The 22244-nt window shown below is 36.8% G+C and overlaps 1 protein-coding gene across 6 annotated transcripts in view; it reads left to right on the plus strand.

Moving 5' to 3' along the window:
- The window catches only part of LOC136346213 (zinc finger protein 93-like), a 169969-nt gene that overhangs the window by 30184 nt on the left and 117541 nt on the right, over positions 1-22244 (plus strand). The window contains exon 4 of one of the 6 annotated variants that reach the window (XM_066295193.1): positions 2760-6542. The exons of the other annotated variants lie outside the window; for them this stretch is intronic. Coding sequence (XP_066151290.1) covers positions 2760-4806 — 2047 coding nt within the window. The 3' untranslated portion in view covers positions 4807-6542. Of the gene's footprint in view, positions 1-2759; positions 6543-22244 lie in introns of those variants that run through there. 6 annotated transcript variants of the gene reach the window in all.

Genomic DNA, 22244 nt, shown 5'->3' on the forward strand with positions numbered 1-22244 from the left:
GGAGAGTAAATGTAATATTGTAAAATTAGAACAAGGATGTACTTTGTAGTCGTCATGAAGTTTTAAAGAATCCTTAGCGACAAAGGTTAAACTTCTTATTAAGGCTGAAGGGGAGTTGAAGCAGATGAAAAGGAAGCAGCTCTCCTTTGGAATTCCTACAGATTTTTAATGAATCCATTAGAAATCATGAAAAACTTGCAAATCTGAATAAGAGGGGTGACGAAGCAATGAAGGAAAGAAGTATTACTCTTATGACATTGTCCCAGAATTCTTATGAACCCATTAAGAATAAAATAAAACGTCGCAGTTATCTATTGTAATCAGCTTAAAGTGCATTGAACACTTCGGAACCTGACAGAAAAACAATTGATAAAAGTTTATTGGGAACGAAACTACCTCCTGAAAAATCTGATCCTAAAGTGGTTGAAGCTTTGTTTGGAGCTACAGACTTGATCGTAGAAGATGATAATGTTCAGCTTCATCTTGATAAATTTGTTAAAATCGAACCTGGATCAAACTTCTATCGTGTCCAACGTCTTGGGGCAGCAGATCTCTTGAGGAAAGATAATAGCAATGTTAATAATATTTTCCCAACATCCCAAAAATTTACCAAATCAATATCAAAGTCTTCTTCAGGACAGTCTATGAATTCCAAAGCTGGTAGTCAAGAATTAATACCTGTAGGTATAATTCCAGAATCTGTTTTCGAACTATTGCGACGGGAATGACAAACTTGAACTTTCAGAGCTAGAGAATATTGACGAACCATTTAGAGATAAATTTGACTTATTACTTCTAGACAAAGCTGACTTCATAGTTAACGGCGATTGATCAGTTCCAGTCACACATGACTACTTACAAACACGGTGTGTTTCAAATAAGGCGGTCGTTAGAAAACTCTAATGCCAGAAATGTGACGTGTTCTTCGATAATTTTGGAAAGTTGCACGATCACAACTTCAAATTCACAAAATGCCGTTATTTGTTCGATTGTGTTGGCTGCGGTTACACCGTAGGAAAGGTTTCGGGAACCTTATTTTGCACTTCAAAAATAATTTTTGCGGTGTTGATTATGTGAGCATGTGTGAAAATCGGCAGCCCCAGTCGATTTCGCTACTTTTGCGAATTTTGCAGCGAGAGCGAAATCCTGATCACCGAATTATTAATTAATTATAATAAACGTTGTTATGTGTTGATTAATTGCTTCGCTTGCAAAGTCAACGTTGGGACTTTCACAGACTTAGTGATACATTATCGAAACCATGTGGTGTTTGGCAATATTGAGTTTAATCGCACTTCATGCCAGCCGTTGTATTATTCACCACTAACTTATAAGCGATACTTTATTACGGTGCATAAACACAATAGTTTTGTTCGCATTGACTGCTAATTACGTTCAAGAGTTTTTGTGGACGATGATGAGAAGTTTTTGTTTCATGTTCAAAGCCATTGCATTATTGAAACCATACAAGGGAGGCCCAAAGCAGATGTTAGTAATGTGACGTGTGACATTTGCTCTATAATATTTAATGGAGAAGTTGAGCGTGTCAAGCACAAAGAAATAACCCCTATGTTGTTGCCTACCAGTTTCAGTGCAACTTTTGCAAAACTTTCGTTATAAATAAAAATATAGTTAAACATACGTTTCAACATCAAGTGTTAAAAATCAGGAAATTGAAGAAAGCTGCATAAGAGTATTCAGGTCGAGGTCAGTTCAAGATCCAGACAAAGTCTAAACCATCTTCACTGGGTACTTCAGCACTCAATAAACCGCTGGTATTACTACAGCACAATCTAAGGCTGTAGTATAAAAAATTCCATCATTGATTGATGATAAGCTGTGGACAAAGTTTTAGGCCCTCTAGTCAAAATCTAAAGCCTATATCTATAATATCATCAAATATATTTCGAGAGGCTAGAATCACTAGTAACGTTGCAGGGTCAACTCCATGGAAGCCCAGCACGCCTTGCTCTAATAACACTCCTTTGTATTTGCAAGATATGACTAGGAAAAATCCTAATGATTTCCTCGAATAGTGTTCTCCATGGGAATAACAGAGGAAATTTTTTCTAAATATTCAAAGGAGAATGCAAAGCTTAGTTATGGAGATCATAATAGATCAAAGCAAGCTTTTATGTACGACTTCAATAAATTTAGAAAATATAGAGATTGCTCCAGAAAGGACGAAGTTGTTGAATTTAGATGAAGAGATTCTAAATCAAGTGAGGAACTTAGACCTCGAGGCACTAAAGAACTACATGATCCGTTTAAAGAAACCTACTCTGATAATTCTTCAGAATACGAGGAGAGCTTTGCGAGTTACTTTCCAAAATATGCAAACCCTTCAGAGGTGCCCTTTACTTCTGAGTATCTCGCTGAGTTATCCAAGAAAAATTCACATATGGAACAGAAAAGTAGGTCTCATCTCCAGATCTCGATACCAATTTTGTTCTAGATAATAGCATAGAGGATCGTGGATTGGACTGTTCATGTAGAACATTTTTGCCAACATTAAGCCGTTGCTCTTCTTCTTTTGGCCATTTGTAGAATGGAACGAACTCAATTTGTCTTTCAGGAAGAAAGGGCTCGATCTCGATCTTCTCATGGAGGGACGAGTGGTATTTTTTTTACAGTGTTAATTTTATTTATTATTTTTTATTAAATAAATTTAAATGGCATTTGATTTTTATTATTTGAATTATTCATAATTTTCATAAACGTCTTGTACAATTGCGTTATTAACAAAGTAAATATTTTAGATGTGGTGTTCCTCGTCCCGACGAAGACAACTCAAAAGCAAAGCTCGTGAAGAAGTTTTATTGCAGCAAATGCTGTCTGTTTTTCGATAATTTCCAGAAGCTGCATGATCATATGTTTCGGCCTCCTTCAGTTTCTCACATATTTCGGTGTGCACATTGCCAGTACGTTGTGGGAAATACATTGCTGGATGTCATCTTGCACACTAAAAGGTTCTGCTCTAGGGAGCAATTTAGGCGAGCAGAGGATGAAATTTTCAAAACTCATCCAGACGAGAGTCGTTACTATTGCGAACGGTGTGGGCAAGGTTTTGGAGTACTCTCAAATTTGCTCCTGCATTATAGCGAACATAAAGGACAAGAGCTTTGCTGTTCTATTTGTGACAAAAACGCCAGTAATTTGTTGGAGTTGTTAATTCACTATAGAGATCATACAGTATTAGGAAACTTGTTTTTGAAATGTAAACATTGCCCGTCTACATTCTTGTCAACGACACCTTTAAAAATACACTATTACACAGTTCACTCCCAACTTTTCAACATTCCTTATGAATGCACTTTCTGCGCTAATGTGACTTTTGATGACGAAGACGGTTTTTTGCGACATGTACAAAGCCATAGTGTCTTGAATACCGAAAAAGTCTCAGATAGGCCTAGAATGGACGTGAGCAAGACCACTTGTGAATTTTGCGCGGAAATCTTTAATTCTGTTGTTGCTTGGAAGGAGCATAGGGTTAGAGTTCACAAGGTAGATGGGACAGAGAAAAGAGAATGTCCTCAGTGTTATGAAAAAATTTTAATTCCTGCTCTCTCCAGTCATATTTTGGGACACTTGAAGGAGAAGTTTCGAATGTTGCCCAAGAATGTATGGCCTTCTAAAAGCAAAGAGAAAAAAAATATGAAAGGGGAAAGTAAAGGAATGGTCGTTCAGAGTAATGGAGTTATTGAAAATGCAAATGCAGTGAACGATACAAGTAAGGAAGCAGGAAATAAAATTTCTGAGGTTAAATTGGACGACTCAAAAAATGTTTCCGTTTCCGAGGTTGAGAGTAAAAATAATAGTAAATCCAAAGATTTCACACCGGATCACACACAAGAAAAATCACCAAACTTGGAAATTCGGCTGCAAATCAGTACACTTAAACCTATAGAAAATTCCAATTCCAAATCTTCGAAAAAAGTAACTCAGCCGCAGAAGGAAGAATCTGCAGTTGTCCCCCAATCAACAAAACTTCAGACTCCATCAGAACCTTTGTACTGCAGCACTTATAACCTCCCAGATGCAGGATTAAAGCCAACTCAGAAAATAATTGTAGAAACACAAAAAAGAATTGCAGAACCTCGAACAACTGTAGCTCAAAAAGCATCTACCATAGAACAAAAACCAATTTCAGGAGGTCAGAAGACAACTTTAAGTACTTATAAAACAACCACCTTGCCTACGGGGATTGTACATCAACTTTCTATGATCTCAGCATATCCGCAGTCACAGGTAAAGTGTGAAGAATGTGGCAAGACTTTTTTGTCTGTTTTTGCCCTTAACTCTCATGAGCAGTCCCATGTATTAGAACGACAGCTGGAACTAGCTAAACAGAGAGAAAAGTCTAGACCTGCACCGATTTCTCCTGGCAATACCCCTAATAAAAAGGGCGAACAATCTAGTTTCGAGACTCGTAGTAAGTACAATGTTGCTAGCGGAAGTTCTCAGAGGAGAAACGAGGGCCAGAGGAGCTATTATGACTCAACGCGAGAAAATTTGGATCAGAGTTATTCCAGGCCTAGTTACAACCGTTCCCCATCTCCAATGAGCCAGGAGGAGTCTTATTTGGATAACATCGACTCTTATCTTGCGCCTAGGCGGAGATCCAGGTCCAGGGAGAGAGAAAATTATTATACACCGTCAAGGGATTTGGTGAGGGAGAGGAAGTGGTCTCCTCTAAAGCGCCGCTCCCGTTCTCCAATGGAAAGGGAGGCATATTATGATGATAGGAGGGAAAGTAGGTACTATGGGGAAACAGAACGCTATCCCTACAGGGGATTTAGGCGTTAGCCAAAGCACTTTCTTATAATATTGTAGTTGATATCTATATTGTATGTATTTTATGTAGATCCAATTTTTTGGTGAAAATATGTGAGCTGCCATTCAAAAATGTTGGCTGCAGTTAAAGGAAATTTATTAGATTTAGAATCACTAAGTTTGGAATTTTTAAAGTTTACACGGAAGTGGGTCCAATGAATATGAAGTAGATAATAAAATTTCACAATAAAAATTTACAAAAAAATCTGTTTTGTAGTCATTCCACCGGCTACAATTGATTGTAATAGGTAGTAATTGGCATAAGTAGCCCCGTAATGCAGCTGATTACTGAAGGAATTAAGCTCAACATGAAATTTGGTTTTGAGGTGGGAGCCGTATGTAATATTTGAAATATATAGATGTATATATACAGGGTGAGTCGGGAGGATCGTGCCAAACTTCAGGAGCTTGTTGTACATGAAAAATAAATGTAAAAAAACTCAAATGTTGTTATCCGATTTTCGTTTGTTTACAAGTTATAGCGTAAATAAAATTAAAACATAAAATTTAAAAAATAAATAAATTTCATAAGAAATTCCATAAATTAACGTTTGGATGTCATAGTAAATGTTCAAAAATATTGCCATTATCTTCTAAACATTTTCGGCTTCGTCTATGAAGAGCATTCGTTGCGCTCCTGATTGTTTCATGTCTTTCTTTAATGGCAGCTGCAGCATTTCTAATGCGTTGAATTAGTGCATCTTGAGTGTCCACTTTTACTTTGTACACTTCAGTTTAAACCAACCCCACAAACAATAGTCTAGTGGTGTGAGGTCTGGAGACCTTGGAGGCCAACTAATAGGGCCACCACGACCAATCCAACGTCCAGGAAACGTTTCGTCTAAATGTTGCTTAACCTAGTTAAAAAAATTCATTTACGCAATAACTTGTAAACAAACGAAAATCGGATAACAATATTTGAGTTATTTTACATTTATTTTTCATGTACAACACTCCCCTGAAGTTTGGCACGATCCTCCCGACTCACCCTGTATATAGTGTCAAATATTCGCCTATTTCCCGATAGGGTGACTGCAAAATTATTTTCTACTGATGTCTAATTGTTCCTGCTCCCCCAGTACCGTTGCTAAATCAGTGGTCAAGTAGACATGTTTGTAAATTTATATTTTGTAATTTTTTATTTACTTCATATTCATTGTACCTATTTCTTCGTAAATACTAAAAATTTCAAACTCGCTGTACACTCTTGCAGAAAATATTAATAATTTATTCAATTTAGAGTCATGACAAACGATGACACAAACTGTTTTATGATAACGAATGTTTTTTATTTCGTACTGTCCGGAGAGATCTATTTATGCGATGCTGCACGGTAAATCGAGCATTACGATACCCCATACTGTGCGCGAAGCGACTTGACCCTAACTTAGAGATCTATATTTGAAAAACTAGTCATTTAAACAATTACTATCTTACTTATGTTACATATAGTTCTATTAGGCTGACCATAGTGGGCACTAATTTCAATCTATAAATACTTTAAAACATTGTAATATTCTTTTTTTTTGCATATATCCAGTGGACTGCCAGGTTTCGATACATAACGTATCTAATTGCGTTGGATTTCGTGAGAGTAATAAATGTATGCAAATAGTGCGTTTGCTATATATTAAAGAAATATTGTTTTAATCCACAACACAAATCTTTTGTAAATCAGGCTACAGGCTGAAATAAAATTATTCACTATACATGTATTGTTATTAATGAACAGTACTCAATTACCCGTTCGTTTTCGCTTTTCGGCTTCCTTACGGACTCTCGAAGTAAATATCTATTAATTTATTGCAATGCAGCTCGGATTCTTTCGGATAAATTTCATTCGAACGTTTTAGGGAATGTACCTAAGATTTATTTCTATGATACATATCGCTATGGAAACAATGTCGAAGTTTGATTTCCTGATGTGATGTCTTAGTATTTAATTTTTCACCAAATACGTTCTTTAATCTACTCTTTGTCTCATTGTCATCACGTTTTTTTTCTACAGAGTCACTCCTAAGTTTTTATTGTAGATCTTCTAACGAATCCGAAAACGACATGATTATTGCAGACGATTCATCCTCCTCGGAAGTCTCCACTTCTTCAGCAAACCTCATCAAGATTCCTTGCATTCAATGCAGTCTTGTATTCCCCATCGAAGATTTTTTATTACACCAGGCGTCCCACACCAATAACAACCTCAATAAGGAAATCAAATGCAACGAATGTGGCATGCCTTTTGATACAATTGAGAATTTAATAAACCACACTCAGGCCCTTCATTTGTCCATGTGGGGTCATTATTACAACTGGCTCAATTACCCAGTTATGCACCAGGCTTATGCTCAAGAATACAACCCGCCTTCTATCAGACGTTGGGCGTCTGTGTATCCGTCCTCTCGTCATAGTCGAAGGAGATCGACTTCTCCTTCGTGCAGACGTCATAAAAACTACCATCACTATGGCCGGCACCACAGAAGGCGTTGTAGGGGACGGACTCCTTCAGAGGATGAGACGAGAAGAAGGAGAAGAAAGAGGACGTCTAGAAGTAGACCGCAAAAGGAGAAAATTAAGAATTCTGAGGTGTTACCTATTGAGGTATCAGACTCGGATCTGGAGACGAGCGATAAAGCTGTGCCTGACGGTTGGATTGTAGCCGATTCGTGGAACAGATACTAGTGATAGTAGAGTGAAATAAGTAAACAAAAAATCGGCAATTTTTTAAGCCATATGTAGTATTGGAATAAATTTATAGTTAAATAACCCGAGTTTGTTTTCGGTGATCAGTTTTATTGTTAGTTCTAGTTCTCCTACGTGATTTAATTTAAGTTAAACTTTTAACATCCAAGTTAAAATTTAAAAATTTAATTTAACAATACCGATTCTTGAAACTATTTCAATTAATTTTAACTGCGGCAAGTGAAAATTTGTAAGCAATTGCTGAAGACTACAGTGGTAGCGTTCAAGACTACATTTGACACAAATTTTATCTTTCAGACTTGATATGTTTCATTTCGCCAACAATTTCATTTTACCAGATTGCTGTTTTAAAGATTTGTTTTGATTCAAGTAAATATCTTTATATATTCTTAAAGTTAAATTACTTTTTTAATATTTTTAAAATTTTTGATAATGTCGGGTTGCTGTTAAAACTTTTTAAGGCTCATTCTTTCATATTTTAGGCATATCAAATGATGTGCAGGACACAAGGTAATGTCAATGAAGAATGGAACACCTGTGAAGGACACCTTCCAAATCCACTTGTACTGCGTAACATGTTAACTATTCTGTGATAACTACTACATCTATGATAGACATATACTGAGTGATTCGGAAGCAGAAAAATTTTAATGTGCTCTTTCGACGAAACATTCAAGTACTCCCAAGCTAGTAGTTGAAGCCGAAAATAATTATTACACATTGAAGCTTGCTCTCGCAGAATGTGATGCAGCGGGTTATAAATCTGTATATTTGACCCTTCCTTTTTTATCCTCCTTTTCTTCTTTTTATATTTTATTTGAGAAGCTGATGAAAAGTATGGATTAAACTGACTTTCAGGATAACGAAAATACGCCGGAAAAAAGAGAATTTTTGAGAATTTTTCAAAATTATTATTAAATGCGACCGAAGCTTACAAAACTGTAATTTCAATAACATCGGAAATAAAATGTTTAGAGGTTATACTCACGTATTTCAGTACTGTTGCTCATAATGTTGATGCAATCACAATTTAAAAATTCTCTCACTAATTCTTGATTTTTCCAGATATGGTGGCATCGATACTTTTCAAGACGATCTCGAAGATCTATTTGATGCAGGTTTAATAGTAGTTGACAGTGACAGCACCAACGATCAATTACAGATTGGAGGTGAACTGGGACTGCTTTCAGGGAAGAAAAAAACTATTATAAAAGGCCCATTATATTGTGAAATATGTGGACTCCCTTGTGCGACATATGACGACTATGAGAAACATTTGTTCAGCGATCCTGGAAATCATACCTTTAATTGTTACATCTGTGACAAGTCATTCAAGGATTATAATGAAATGTGTCTTCACGGGAAAACAGAGCATGGTGGTGAACAAGCATTTTTTGACGCTGAAAAGAAGGCAGTGCGTAAAGTTTACTGTTACTTTTGCGGGATTTTGGAAACTAATATGGGCGCGTTGAGGAAACATATTAAAAAAAGACATTCAAGTTTTGCATTTAGCTGTCCCTCTTGTCTACTCATCTTTAAAAGTCCTCGCAGTATGTTCTATCATCGCGGTTCAGACGCTCTTGTTAATAACGTTGATTTAGTTTGCTCCAAATGTTCGCTCCACTTCTACGAACCAATATCGTTCAAAAAACACATGACTCTAGTTCATAACATGAGACAATCTGACTGGTCTTATCAGTGCATCTTGTGTCCAGACAATATCAAGGAAATTGAAGATTACAGGCGACATATCCATCAACATTGCATTTTTAAAAAACCTGCACCCATATCCGATGGGATAGTCATAGAAAATGGACGTCCGTTGATAAAAGTGTTTAGAAGACAATGTCCGTTATGTGCCAAAATTGTCCTCGACAAGACGCTTTTTGAGCATTTCACGGAATCACATGTTCAAGACAATAAATGCCCGATATGCGGGTTGAAATGCAAACCTTCACTGTTAATGAGCCATTTAGAAAAGTATAATATTTCATGCCGAGATAAACGTTTTGTATGCAATGAGAAATCTAAAAAAGCAGAACCTTGCAGTAAGATAAACATCGAGCCGTCGAAGAAAATAATGGAGGAGTGTTGGACTTGTCACTCTCTAGTAAGGAAAAAAAAGTTTGCTAATCACATCAAGCACCATGAGGAAAAAGGCACCAAGATTCACCTTCATCCGCAGCAGAAGACGAACAACCTCCAGACCTACAAGTGTATTAAGTGTCGTCAATGCAACCTGAATGTTTTTAATATAAAAAAGCATTTGCGTGTGCATGACACTGAACGGGTTTCCTTGAGAAATAAAACAAAACTTAATCCTAGAAGATCTATTAATAAAAATTCGAGACATGAGAGTCAGAAATGCTATTCTCCTTCTCGATATATTCAGGAGCCTAGAGATACATATGGTCTCCATGAACGCCAACAGGATAGATATGAACCGGATCGCTTCAAAGAATACTACGAAAGACACAGATCTCTTTCAAGAGAGCGCACCACGTCCCCCAGAGGAAACAGTGCCTCTTCGAGAGCACGTAGGTCTTCTTCAAGAGAGCGGAGATCCTCCTCGAAAGGTGGCTTTGTCACATCTCATCCTAGCAGAAAACGCCAGAGAGATGATAAATCCTCTTCACGAAGCCACCTTCGATCTAGTGATAGGGAAAGATACCCTAGCAGGAAGAGGGAACAAGATAATATGAAGTGCACTGACTGCACTAAGCAATTCGATTCCCTGGAGAACTTGGTGAATCACATGAAAGTTGAGCACTTTGGACTGAGTCAATCACAGCAGCAATCCTTTGCGAATCATATGATGATGGCACAGACCAGGATGATGCAAATTCAAGGTTTTCAGCAGATGATGAACCCACGGATTGGGCAGGTCAGACCGAATTGGAGAATGATGCAGCCCTTCGGGCAAATGTCATACCAGCAAGGAGGTGCTGGGCATAATGCGCAAACTTTTAATTAGCGAATTAGTGAATAATCACTCTATTAGTTGTAGAATGTCTTGGGTTTTGGGTAATTAATGTTTGTAATAAAGGTTTAGTTGGCACAAGGGGTAGTGACTGTTATTGAGTTAAAAGTTTTTCCAAGCACTTGTAAGCATTACACAGCGAAAACTGAAAATCGATCAAGATAGAAGGTTTTGCTTTTGCCACTATATTTTGGGAAATTATTTTCAACTGTGCAGAGCTTACCGCAACTACGACAGAACTCGTTATTATTATTTTTTTTAATGAACACACCCTATCTTATTTCAAATTTCAAATCGGATATTCATTTTAGGACTTCAATACTCGGAATCTCAATAACAGCTAAAGATACGAGGTCGGTTAAATTAAGGCAAAGTGGTGCAATTTAGAGTTCGAGAATGTGCTGTATTAAAATTTTAAACATTCGAATGCCTGTTACAGGTATGCGTAAAAAGTGAATTGTTGGAAAAAAGTTTTTATTTTTTACTTCTTTATTACAACTTTCCTTCTTCTACAATGCGGTTATGGCATGTTAAAGATTTGACACTTCGATTATCGAAACCTAAAGAAAATGTGAACGAAATGAATTGTGTTACACACTTACAGGCCACCTTGTATAGGTTAAAATGATTTCCTGAAATATAAAGGGAAAAAACTGACACGATTAGTGATTGAATGAATTTTCTGCCTTGAGAGTTTTCAAATGGTGGGTAGATGAACGATTCACTAGATATGTCTATAAGTTAACTCACCCATATGTTTCATATATCGGAAATAGTTTTGGAACTCTGATCGTGTTGGGACATATTGTTGAACGCACCGACCTAACGATCCTGATCTGCGCATCTACTAAACCAGACTTAAGTGAAATTAAATGATTGATTATTTTTAAAGCCTCAATATTTTTTAAAAGCCGTAAGGAATATCTAAGACTATTAGATCGGTTAGTGGAAGCAGTTGGTTAATGGTACAAATCTGCGATTATTATTGAGGCTGAGGAATGATTCAAAACGATCGATAAATGTAGATCTGTTAATTCTACCTTGTCCGGGATTATATAAAAATATAACAGCAAATTCCAATCGATTTGACTGACGTTTCTCGGACGTTATCCTAAGTTAGGGAATTCACAAAAGAAAATTATAATACTGAGTAGAAAAGATCAAGATGATCAACATCGACATGGATGCCATTGTTATTGAAAATATATATATATATAATAATCACCGTTGATAGTTTAGATGATTTGATTAAAAATAGAAGAGAAATTAGGTCCTCAAGTATAAAATAAAACAATTAAGTCTCAATAACTGCACCAATAAATAATTGTTTGTCTTTATGTGTAAGATGTCACATCTTTAATTATTTCTCAGTATAAATGCACATTTTGAGTTTGATTTTAGAATATATCACTACTAAAAAAATTTTCATTAGTGGTGTAGTACAGGTATGGAAAAATCAGTTCTTTAACATATTAGCTACCCATGCTGGGAAGCAACCCATACTTTTTGTCAGCTTCAGGCTCTATTATAATTCCTCAATTACTATAGTGAAATCTCCATAAAACACTAATTTCTGATAACTTACATCTTGAATTTCTACAGTACTTTAACCTTTCTTATTGATAATATACTAATACGTGATTGTTCTTCAGTTACTGGTTTTAAGTGAAATCCTCGATGATCTCCGAGACGAACTCGGCGCTTTATTAGATGAAGTTTTAACGGAAAGTGATAGTGACACTGCTAGCGATGAAGCTCAGGTTGACTTTAAACAGATATTGTGCGGTGTAAGGAACATTCATAAATAGCCCACTATATTGCGAAAAATGTGGACTTTTCTGTTCTGCTTGTGAAGAGTATGAGAGACATTGATTCATCGATCCGGAAAGTCATTGGTGTAATCGCTATATCTGCAATAAGTCATTTGAAGACTGGCATAAGATGTGTCGTCGATGGAAGTTTGGAACATGCTGACGAATTCCTTGTAGCTATGAAGAAAGAGAGACTAGAAGTAAATATTTACTGTCAATTTTGTGGAACAGTAGAACCTCATGTTGGTAAATTCAGAAATCACATACAAATTACACATCGAGGTGTTTCATTTACTTGCTTCTCTTGCCTAAATCATAGCTCCCTAATTTCTCTCAATTTATTTTTCCATTGACTCATAGAGTCTCTCATCAATAACGTAGAGTTGTCTTGTTCTCATTGTGCGCTGTAGTTCTACTTACCAATATCGTTCAAAGAGCACATGACCCTGATCCATAAAATGGAACAATCTACCTTTGTTATCAATGTATTTTATGCTGAGTGTGATGATAGTGATGATTTAGAGGTCCATGTTCATAAATGTGGCATTTTCTATAATCGAACTACTTCATACGCTTATGATGGTAGCATAGCCCTGAAAAATGGACATCTCACTATAAATATCCTTAAGAAACAGTGTCTGGTATGTAACGAAGTACTCGTTGGTAAATGTCTTTGTGTTCATTTCTTAAAATCACACATGCCAGAGAACAAGTGCCGTATATGTTACCTGAAATTCGAGACGTCTTCATTATTAAAGTTTCATTTACAAAAATATAATAGTTCAAGCATGTACATATATCTTGTACAGTGCTGTGGATCTGCCTCTTCGGAAACTAATACTACAGGGGAAAAGAAAGTTTGACCCGTCGAAGAGGGATATGGAGGAACCCTGGATTTGCTTCACTTTACCGAGGGTAAATCAATTGGATGATTACATCATGAACCACAAAGAAAAAGGTACTAAGGTTTACTTAAATTACATGGAAGGGAAAAGAGGCACACTACGTACGATTTTGCTATGTGTGTGGATTGTAAGCTTAAGGTATTTAATATAGAGCCGCAATTAACTGCCGGGGGGGGGGCTGAGCGAAAGAGGAGTAAAAACCAGACAAATGCAAGTAACTCATATAGTTTTCCTAAACCGAACACATTTGGACTAAGTCGTTACCATTCAGTAGATTATCCAATAAAGGTGTGTCATGATCGTCTAACATCCCGTAAATATGATAAATTACCATTAGAGCATAGTGCATCCTCTGAGAAGCTGAAAGATCTTAGCAGAAAGATAATGAGTGAAGTATAAGATATGAAGAGCAGGGATTACAATAAAGAAGCAGATTCTTTGGAGAAGGTTGTGAAAGGGGAACCAAGTCTCGTTCCTTTAAATGAGAGCAGCTTTTCTTCGAAGGATTTACTAGATAATCAGTCCTCTTTAAAATTTTAGAATGGAGGAAGGTATCCTTCAAAGTTAAGCGAACGCTTTTCAAGCGGGTTTAGCAAACATCATTATGAAAGAATCCGTGCGGTACGACTTACGATAACCTATTATCTCACAAAATGACTAACTCCTCATTAAAACGTTATTTTCAATCTCCAAAAAAAAAAGAAAATACGTCAGCAATAACGACAATTCATCATTGAAATCCCGTTTCCAGTCTCCTGACAGAAAGCCCAGCAGTACGGACCCAGCATGGCGTGCTTTTGACCCAATACCAAATTTCAAGTGCTCCTATTGTAGTAACGTAATCGATTCCTTGAAGCAACAATAAAGCCACATGAAAGTGCAGCATATTGATCTCATTCAACAAGCACAACGATCGTTTGTCAATTAAATAATGGCAGAATTGGATCAGAACACGATGATGCGGCCTCAGGGTTTCCAACAGGTAATGGATCTGAAGTTCGCACAAGCCAGATCTCTTGGAAGTATGATGCGGTCTTTTGGACAAATTCAATAAAGCGGTTCTAGGCGTAATGTGAATACATGCATGGAAGCAGTGAAAATGTACACCTTCAGTTGTAAATTTTTTTTTTTTTTGTTTCATTTTGGTAAGTTATATTCGTTGGAACAATGCACAGCTACTGTATATTTTGATTAACTAAACATGAAAGCTAATTCGTAGTTCCACGCAGCTTCTTCGTTGAAAATCTCTTCCTTTATTAGTCCCATCATTTTATAGCTATAATTTAGTGCGAAAAAATGTGCCCTCGGTAGTGGAATAAAAGTATTTTAGAGGTGTTAAGAATATCAAGAATACTGGTCATTCACGAGTGATTGGAAGGTAAGGTAAAGAAATGGAAAAATGTAACACTCTGTCGAATTAAATGAAGTGTACATTGAGAAGCCAGATAAAATCCGTCGATCCAAAGTTGAAAAATATGAATACCAAAAGTACTATTCACCAAAAGAAGATTGTAGTTCTTGTAGAGGTGCTGAATTTTTCCCATCTCCTTGATCAAGCATCCTAACAAGGTAAGGTATCCCTAACCCTTCGCAAAATAACCAACATCCTTGTGTACTATAGACCTGATGATAAACTCATCACCAATTGTAGAAAGAAAGTCAGTAAGTACTAGAAAACTTCGAATTATTAAAATTTCGAAAATTATCTGGAAACAACCTCCAAAGACCCTGAAGTGACTTCTCATTGAGCTTAAGTCTTATTTTTTTTTTGCAATAACTACTTAAGTCTATTTGCAGAATGAGGTGAGTGCAAGATTATGTGCAGAATGTGTTTGCAAATATTTTCTTACCAAGAGGCTTGTGACTATCATACTTGTGCACAGCCTGTTTTAGAGGAATTCATAGTTTTTTCCACAGAATACGAGGCTGATAGAATTTTAGGAGAAGCAATGTTGCTTATTGTTGGGTTAGTATTATAGATATTTTTTTATTTATTTTCCTCTGAATTCACAAGTGGAGTTTATTAGGAGTCTATATAAATTGAATTCAGTTCTTGGTTCCTTGTTCCAGGGAAGTTGGTCCAGAATTGATTCGGCAAGTCTCCGTGTATGTAAGTTGTAATTAGTTTAGTCTAGAGTCATGCTAACATGATCTAAATAAATAGTTGTCGACTTCTTTAGCCTCTATTTAAATCTCCTGGTTCCTAGCATCCAAAATAGTAAGATGTGCGACGAGTATAATTCATAAATACATGTATGTATATGTATAATGTACATAATTTTGTAGTCAATACAATAGGTTGCCACGCACTGAATGGTACGATTGTTATTCGCCGATTCAATGCTTGGCGACGCATTTATATTCATGCTGAACGACACATGCGGAAGGTGGGGCCTGATGTGAGTCAACTATGTACAGTCCTCTAAGCAATAATAGACTCATTTAGTGTTTCTTATTTCCATTAGTTTTTCGCCTCGAATCCATGCGAGTTATACAAAACTACGTAAACATCTCAATCTTCAAACTTATTTAAGTCTCCCTCAGCTCCCACTAAAGTAGCATTAAAAATCATTAACCTAAGTCACTTTTAGCATCTTCCAATGCCAGGCCTGCCCTAAGCTCTTCACCTCCCGTGCTAAGCTCAGATACCACTCGCGCAATCACAAGGAAAAAACGTTTTCCTGCACCTCCTGCGACTTAAAGTTCAACTTCAAGTATGTGCTGAAACTTCACTTGAAGAATGTCCACTTTAAAGAGTACAAACACACTTGTGAATTCTGCGAGCGAAAGTTCAATCTTGAAGAGGTCCTGAAGCGCCACATACGAAATGTGCACTTCAACCAGTACAAAGTGACTTGCAAGGAGTGCGGACAGGGCTTTAACTATCAGTGTGAGTTGCAGAAGCATGAGCAGTTCAAGCATCTTGGATTGAAGTTAAAATGCACTCACTGCCCTAAGGCTTTCAGGAATGAGCAATATTATAGAGAGCATTTGAAGACTCATGAACCAAACTATAAAAAGGAGGAGTTTCTGTGTAATGTTTGCTCTAAAGTGTTGACGCACAAAAAGTCTTTTAAAGTGCACATGAGATCTCACACTGCGGATGCCATGGCTAGTGTTTGCGATGTTTGTGGCAAGAATTTCACTTCAAAATCGAGCCTTAAGCACCACATGAGAACGCACACTGGGGAGAAGCCTTTTCAGTGTGTTGTTTGCGGCAAGAATTTTACTACGAAAAACCTCCTGAGAACCCATAGAGTAGTGCACACTAAGGAACGCCCATTCGCATGTAAATTGTGCAGTAAAAGTTTCACCCAAAAGGGGAGTTTAAATATTCATATGAGATACCACACTGGGGAGAAGCCTTATAATTGTGATATTTGTTCGAAGAGATATGTGTCTAAAACTTTGCTTAATACGCATAAGTGTGAAGTGTTCCTTTGAATGAGAATAAATTTTACTACTTTCTCGGCAGTTTTATTTTCTTTTAATAGTGTTTTTTGTTTCTTTACTTTGGAAATTTTCAGAAGTCCCTGCGAGTGCCCGACATGCTTCAAAACCTACACAACTTCCTCAAAGCTCAAAAGGCACTCATACGTCCACGGCCAAAAAAAATACGAATGTTTTGATTGCGGCAAGAGGTTTATCTTCAAGAATCTTCTAATTAATCACATCAAGTCTGTACACCGCAAGGCCACCATCCGATATATTTGCCCGCAGTGCGGCAAACCCTTCAAGGAAAAATCCTATTTTGAAAAGCACCTTAAAAGCCACGACCCTAACATCCAACCAGAATTCCAATGCTCCATATGCCTTAAAGCACTGACATGCGCCAAATACTTGAAGGCGCATATGCTTAAGCGCCATTCTGGCGAATCGAAATTTCCTTGCTTCTCCAGGAAGTACTGCTGCGACATTTGCGGCAAGCAAATGCTGAAAAAGAACTTAAAGGTGCACATGATGTCACATACTGGGGAGAAACCTTACAGTTGTCAGGAATGTGGAAAACGATTTGTAACTAGGAAGTGCCTGAAGATCCATCAAAGGATTCATACCAAAGAGAAACCCTATTTATGCGCATTGTGCGGGAAAAGATTCACTCAGAAGTACTCAGTGACTGTACACATGAGATATCACACTGGGGAGAGGCCACACAAGTGTGACACGTGCCCGAAGGAGTATGTTACGAAGTCTGAGTTGAAGAATCACGTGTGTAAGATTGAAATTAAGCAGGAGGTTAATTCAGACTGTGAAGAAGATTGTTTATGAGGTTTAGTATTGTACATTCAGGGAACACCGGTACTGAACTAACCTGAATACCTCTCAGGTATTATCCTGTAGTCTTGCAAATGCAGTTTCGGACACTCGATTTCGTAAAAATATTTTATCATTGTACGGCATTGAAAAATGAGTTTACTAGTGGGTTAACTGTACTGAAAATATACATTTCTCGTCAGCGTACCGAAAAATGCCACTTTCCAGGTTGCTAATGAAATTCAGAGATTAATAATGAAACGTGTCGTTCATTACACACCTTCACCAAATTGTATTTCATGCCTATTTTTGGTACCTGAATGTTCGAAAGAATAACACAAATTAAGAGAGTAAGTACCAGCGGTTTCTGCGCGAAAAAGAAAATGAGGGTCAAGCTTGTATGACCGACATTCCTGCTTGTTCACCTGTTAAGATAATTAAATGAAACTTCTTATTTTATAGAGTCGATTTCTGTCTTAATTATTACTACTTTTTAAAGTTGTTTACAAATCAAAAACATCAACTTATTTGCAGGAAATTACTCAATTCGAAGTATTGTTAATCGTTTTCATTGTTACATGTCCTAAATTTTCCGATGCGTATGTGACTTTCGGAAACGTACTTCTTGGGCTTCTGATACAATACACTACTGTATATAAATTATGTAAAAGCGGTTATACAACCCTGTATATCTTCGCAACTTGCTTTATAAAAGCCCCGAACGGTTGTTTCACCAGGTGAAAAATCACCTAACAGTGTTTATTTTTGGATATTGTTACTGGTCAAAATTCTGCATTAAGCAGGTTTTATTGATTAGTAACTAATTAATTATAGTTTCTTGCAATAATTATTTTATTCGAGTAACGAGTTTATGTGTTTATTTAATCCGATTTTTAATGTATAGTAAAAATTCGTGTATTTTTATAAAATAAAAACGAAGTATTCCTATTTCCACCATTATCATCACCAAACACATAACCTTTTCTTATTTTTTTAGGCTTCAATGTACAATTTGCAGCAAAACCTTCTCCACTGTAGGTAACCTAAAACGACACTCCTACCTTCACTCAGACCATCGCAAGTATGAGCGCTTCTTCTGCGCAATTTGCGAACTATCCTTCGAAAACAACAATTTTTTGCAAGCCCACTTCAAAAAGATGCATTCCCGCACTAGTGCAGAAAGTGGCCCTCAATGTCCTTTTTGCAAGAAGTCTTTCAGGAACCATCTGAAAGCCTTGAAGAATCACGTGTGGACCCAACACGATTCTAGCTATTCCTTCAGATTTCCGTGCTCCATCTGCGACAAAGTAATGACCTATGAGAGCAGTTACATTAAGCACGTGCAAACTCATAACGTGGACGAACCAGACTACAGAAAGCGCAGAAGCATCTGTGAGATATGCGGCAAAGAAGTGCTGAAAAAGAACATAAGGCCACATATGAAGGTTCATCTGGGAATCAAGCCCCAAAAATGCGAGTTTTGCGGAAAATCCTTCGCGACTCATAAGATTTTAAGGCATCACATTCGTACTCACACCAAGGAGAAACCGCATAAATGCCCCATATGTTTGAAGGGCTTCTCTCAGCCCTATACGGTGACGATACATATGAGACATCACACGGGAGAGAAGCCCTTTTCCTGTTCGGTGTGCGGAAAAGGGTTTGCTACTAAGCCACAGTTGAGGATTCACAGGTGTAAAGGGCCTGAACTGACGAGAATCGGGGAGGTTAAAGTTGAAGGGTCTTGAGGGGAATATCTCTTCTTTTTCGAAATTTGTACCCATGTGTTCCATGAATAAAATTAAGGAAACATTCCACTTATTTTAAAATAAAGTAGTCCTCAATTGAATTGAAAATTTCAGGCCAAATTAAATTCAGATATATCGTGAACGAGTGACACGAATTTCGGTTCGGGGGTCCATAAAGTTTTTGATTGGGCAATGGACATACAGTTGCGGAAAAAAGTATACATACATAATGGAAAATCACTTTATAATAGAGTTTATGCAAGAACCTTTTGAATATATTTCCATTAATTTATGTTTGTCCAAAGTACATGATCTAAGCTTTTTAATACTTACTTAACATGTATTTATGTTATCACTTACTAAAAAAACATTACATATTTCGAAAAACGTCCAAATAAAATAGAGAAGAAAGTATTTATAGGGTTTTAAATCACGGCTAAGCACCGAACAGTCGAGTACTAGAAATGAAGTAATAATTTTATAAACAAGTTTGTGCAAGTATTCGAATCGTGTATTTAGAAACTTGTGGATGTTTGATGTCGCTTTGTATAAAATAAGTTCAAAACGTAGAGAAACAACAATCGAACAGAGAGAATTTGTGATAAGGCTTTTCAAGAAAGGTAATTCATTAAGGAAGCTTTGTGAGATTATACGAAAGTCATGCTAGAATTCAATGTATTGTAAAAAAATATAAAATCTCTGGAAATATTAAGGATGCCCATTGTACTCGAAAATCATCGAAACTAGATAATCAAGATAAGCGTTTTATATTAAGAAATATAAAAAAATCCATTTGAAAGATCATTTAACATAGCTGCGGCATTGCAAGGTGGATCTGGAAAGAGGATTACACCAAGAACCATTAGAAATTTCTCGAAAAAAGCAGGATTCGCGACTCACGTGGCTAGAAGTAAACCTTGCATTAATAATATAAATAGGAAGAAAAGGCTCCAGTTTGCAATTGAATAGGTTAATAAGCATTTAGACCTCTGGAAAAACATGATTGTTTCTGATGAAAGTAAATATGGCGATTGAAATTCTGAGGGAAGGAGGCTAGCGTGGCTTGAACCGGGAATAGCGTTAAATAAAGAAAATCTGAGGCCTACTCTCAAGTGCGGTGATGGTATGGGGGTGTGTGGCAGCAAATGGAGTGGGAAATTTGGTTTTTATAGACGGAATTATGAACAAACACGTTTATCTGAATATTTTAAAACAAAATTTAACAACTAGTGTCGAAAGATTGCACCTTGAAGGTCGTTATTATTTTCAACACTGTAACAATCCGAGACATACAGCAGAGATCGTCGGTCTGTGGCTGCCCTGTAACACTCCCCGCAGGTTCCGCACACCTTCAGAATTTCCAGATATTAAACCGATCGAAAATTTATGGGAGTAACTAGACAGACGCGTTCGAAAACTTTCAATTACAAACGAAGAGTGTCTGAAAGCAACTTTAGTACAAGAATGGAACAAAATTAACCCGAACATGACAGATAATATAATACCTTCAATTACACGACATTTGGTTTAAATAATTAAAGCAAGAAGATATCCTACCAAGCACTAATTACTGATATGAATATTTTTCGAAATATGCAACGTTGCTTTTGTTATGTGATAACATAAATACGTGCTAAGTTAGTATTAAACAGCTTCGATCATGTACTTTGTACAGACATAAATTAATAAAAATATATTCAACAGGTTTTTGCATAAACTGTATTACAAAGTAATGAATACTTTTTTCCGTGACTGTACGTATGATGATACAGGATCTTGAATTAAAAGGCAGCTAATCGCCTGATTCAAAATGAAGTCAGACCTAGGTGAGGGAGGCGGGCTCGCTTCTCGGATACCTACTGTAAAATTGGCTCACCATTGTGCAATTTTCGAAACTAAGTTTTTAAATGTTGTCAAACTGTTAGTCCTCTGTCAAGCAGCATTTGCCAGTGTACTGACAACGCTTACGTTAATTTACAATATGCCAATTTTTTGTGCGGCCCCTGTCTGCGACTCGTTTAAAAAATATTCATGTCCGTGGGAATCAAACGCAACTTTCGAATCAAAATCGAGGAGTACGAAAGTCAAATCACTAGTTCCCCAGATATCTAATTTTGGTTTTGGCCTAAAATTTCGCATTTTTCATCTTAATTTTTAAGTGCTGTATTTTTATACGTATAACATAATGTTGTTGAACCTATGATATTTTACTTTATTGTTAATATTAAAATTTTTGTGAAATGTTTAAATACACAAACCATATCAAACATTCGCATTTATTTAAAATCTTACAAGAAAATTACCCAAAAGCCGCGTCCATAAGCTAACCACAATAAATTATTTTAGATGCGCAAAATTAGACCAAGAAGACTTAATCTCAATTAAAATAGACGACGAGACAATCGACGACAACGACACAATCTCGATTAACATACATGATGGTTTCATAGACAACCCCCCAATCGAGCAGTATCAATGCGGCATTTGCTCCACGATTTTCTCCAGCAAGACTGACTTTATAGAGAAGCATTTGAATGTTTTCGCCAAGAAGTTGACTTGCTGCAAATGCAATCAGAGTTTTAGTACTTCCGACGACATGTACGATCATCATGAGGTTCATAAAGAAGACGAAAGCTACGGGGCCATGTTCCAGGATCAGAATTCTGAAGGAGAAGAGTTGATTGTTATGAAAGAGGGTCAACACTTGGTGGAGGTGAGACAGCCCGATGGTACTGATATGGTTTACATCTTGGATGAGATTATAATGGGAGAGGACGAGCTATTACAGGGTGAGGTACCTAAGAAAAGTGTTGTTAAGAAGCCTTTGAAGCCTGGGCAGTTGGTGAATTTCGATCACGGTTATGTGCTATCTGAGGTAGTTTCTAGCAATGCCATGTCATTGAATTCAGTCTCTACAACCAAACGCGCTTATACCCCACCAAAATCCCGCATCACACCTTTAAAGAAACGCCATGAAGTACCTGACTTCTCGATAACGGAGTTTATAGAAATG

The sequence above is a fragment of the Euwallacea fornicatus genome, chromosome 22 (assembly GCF_040115645.1).
Source record: "Euwallacea fornicatus isolate EFF26 chromosome 22, ASM4011564v1, whole genome shotgun sequence".
In the NCBI taxonomy this organism is placed as follows: Eukaryota; Metazoa; Arthropoda; class Insecta; order Coleoptera; family Curculionidae; genus Euwallacea; species Euwallacea fornicatus.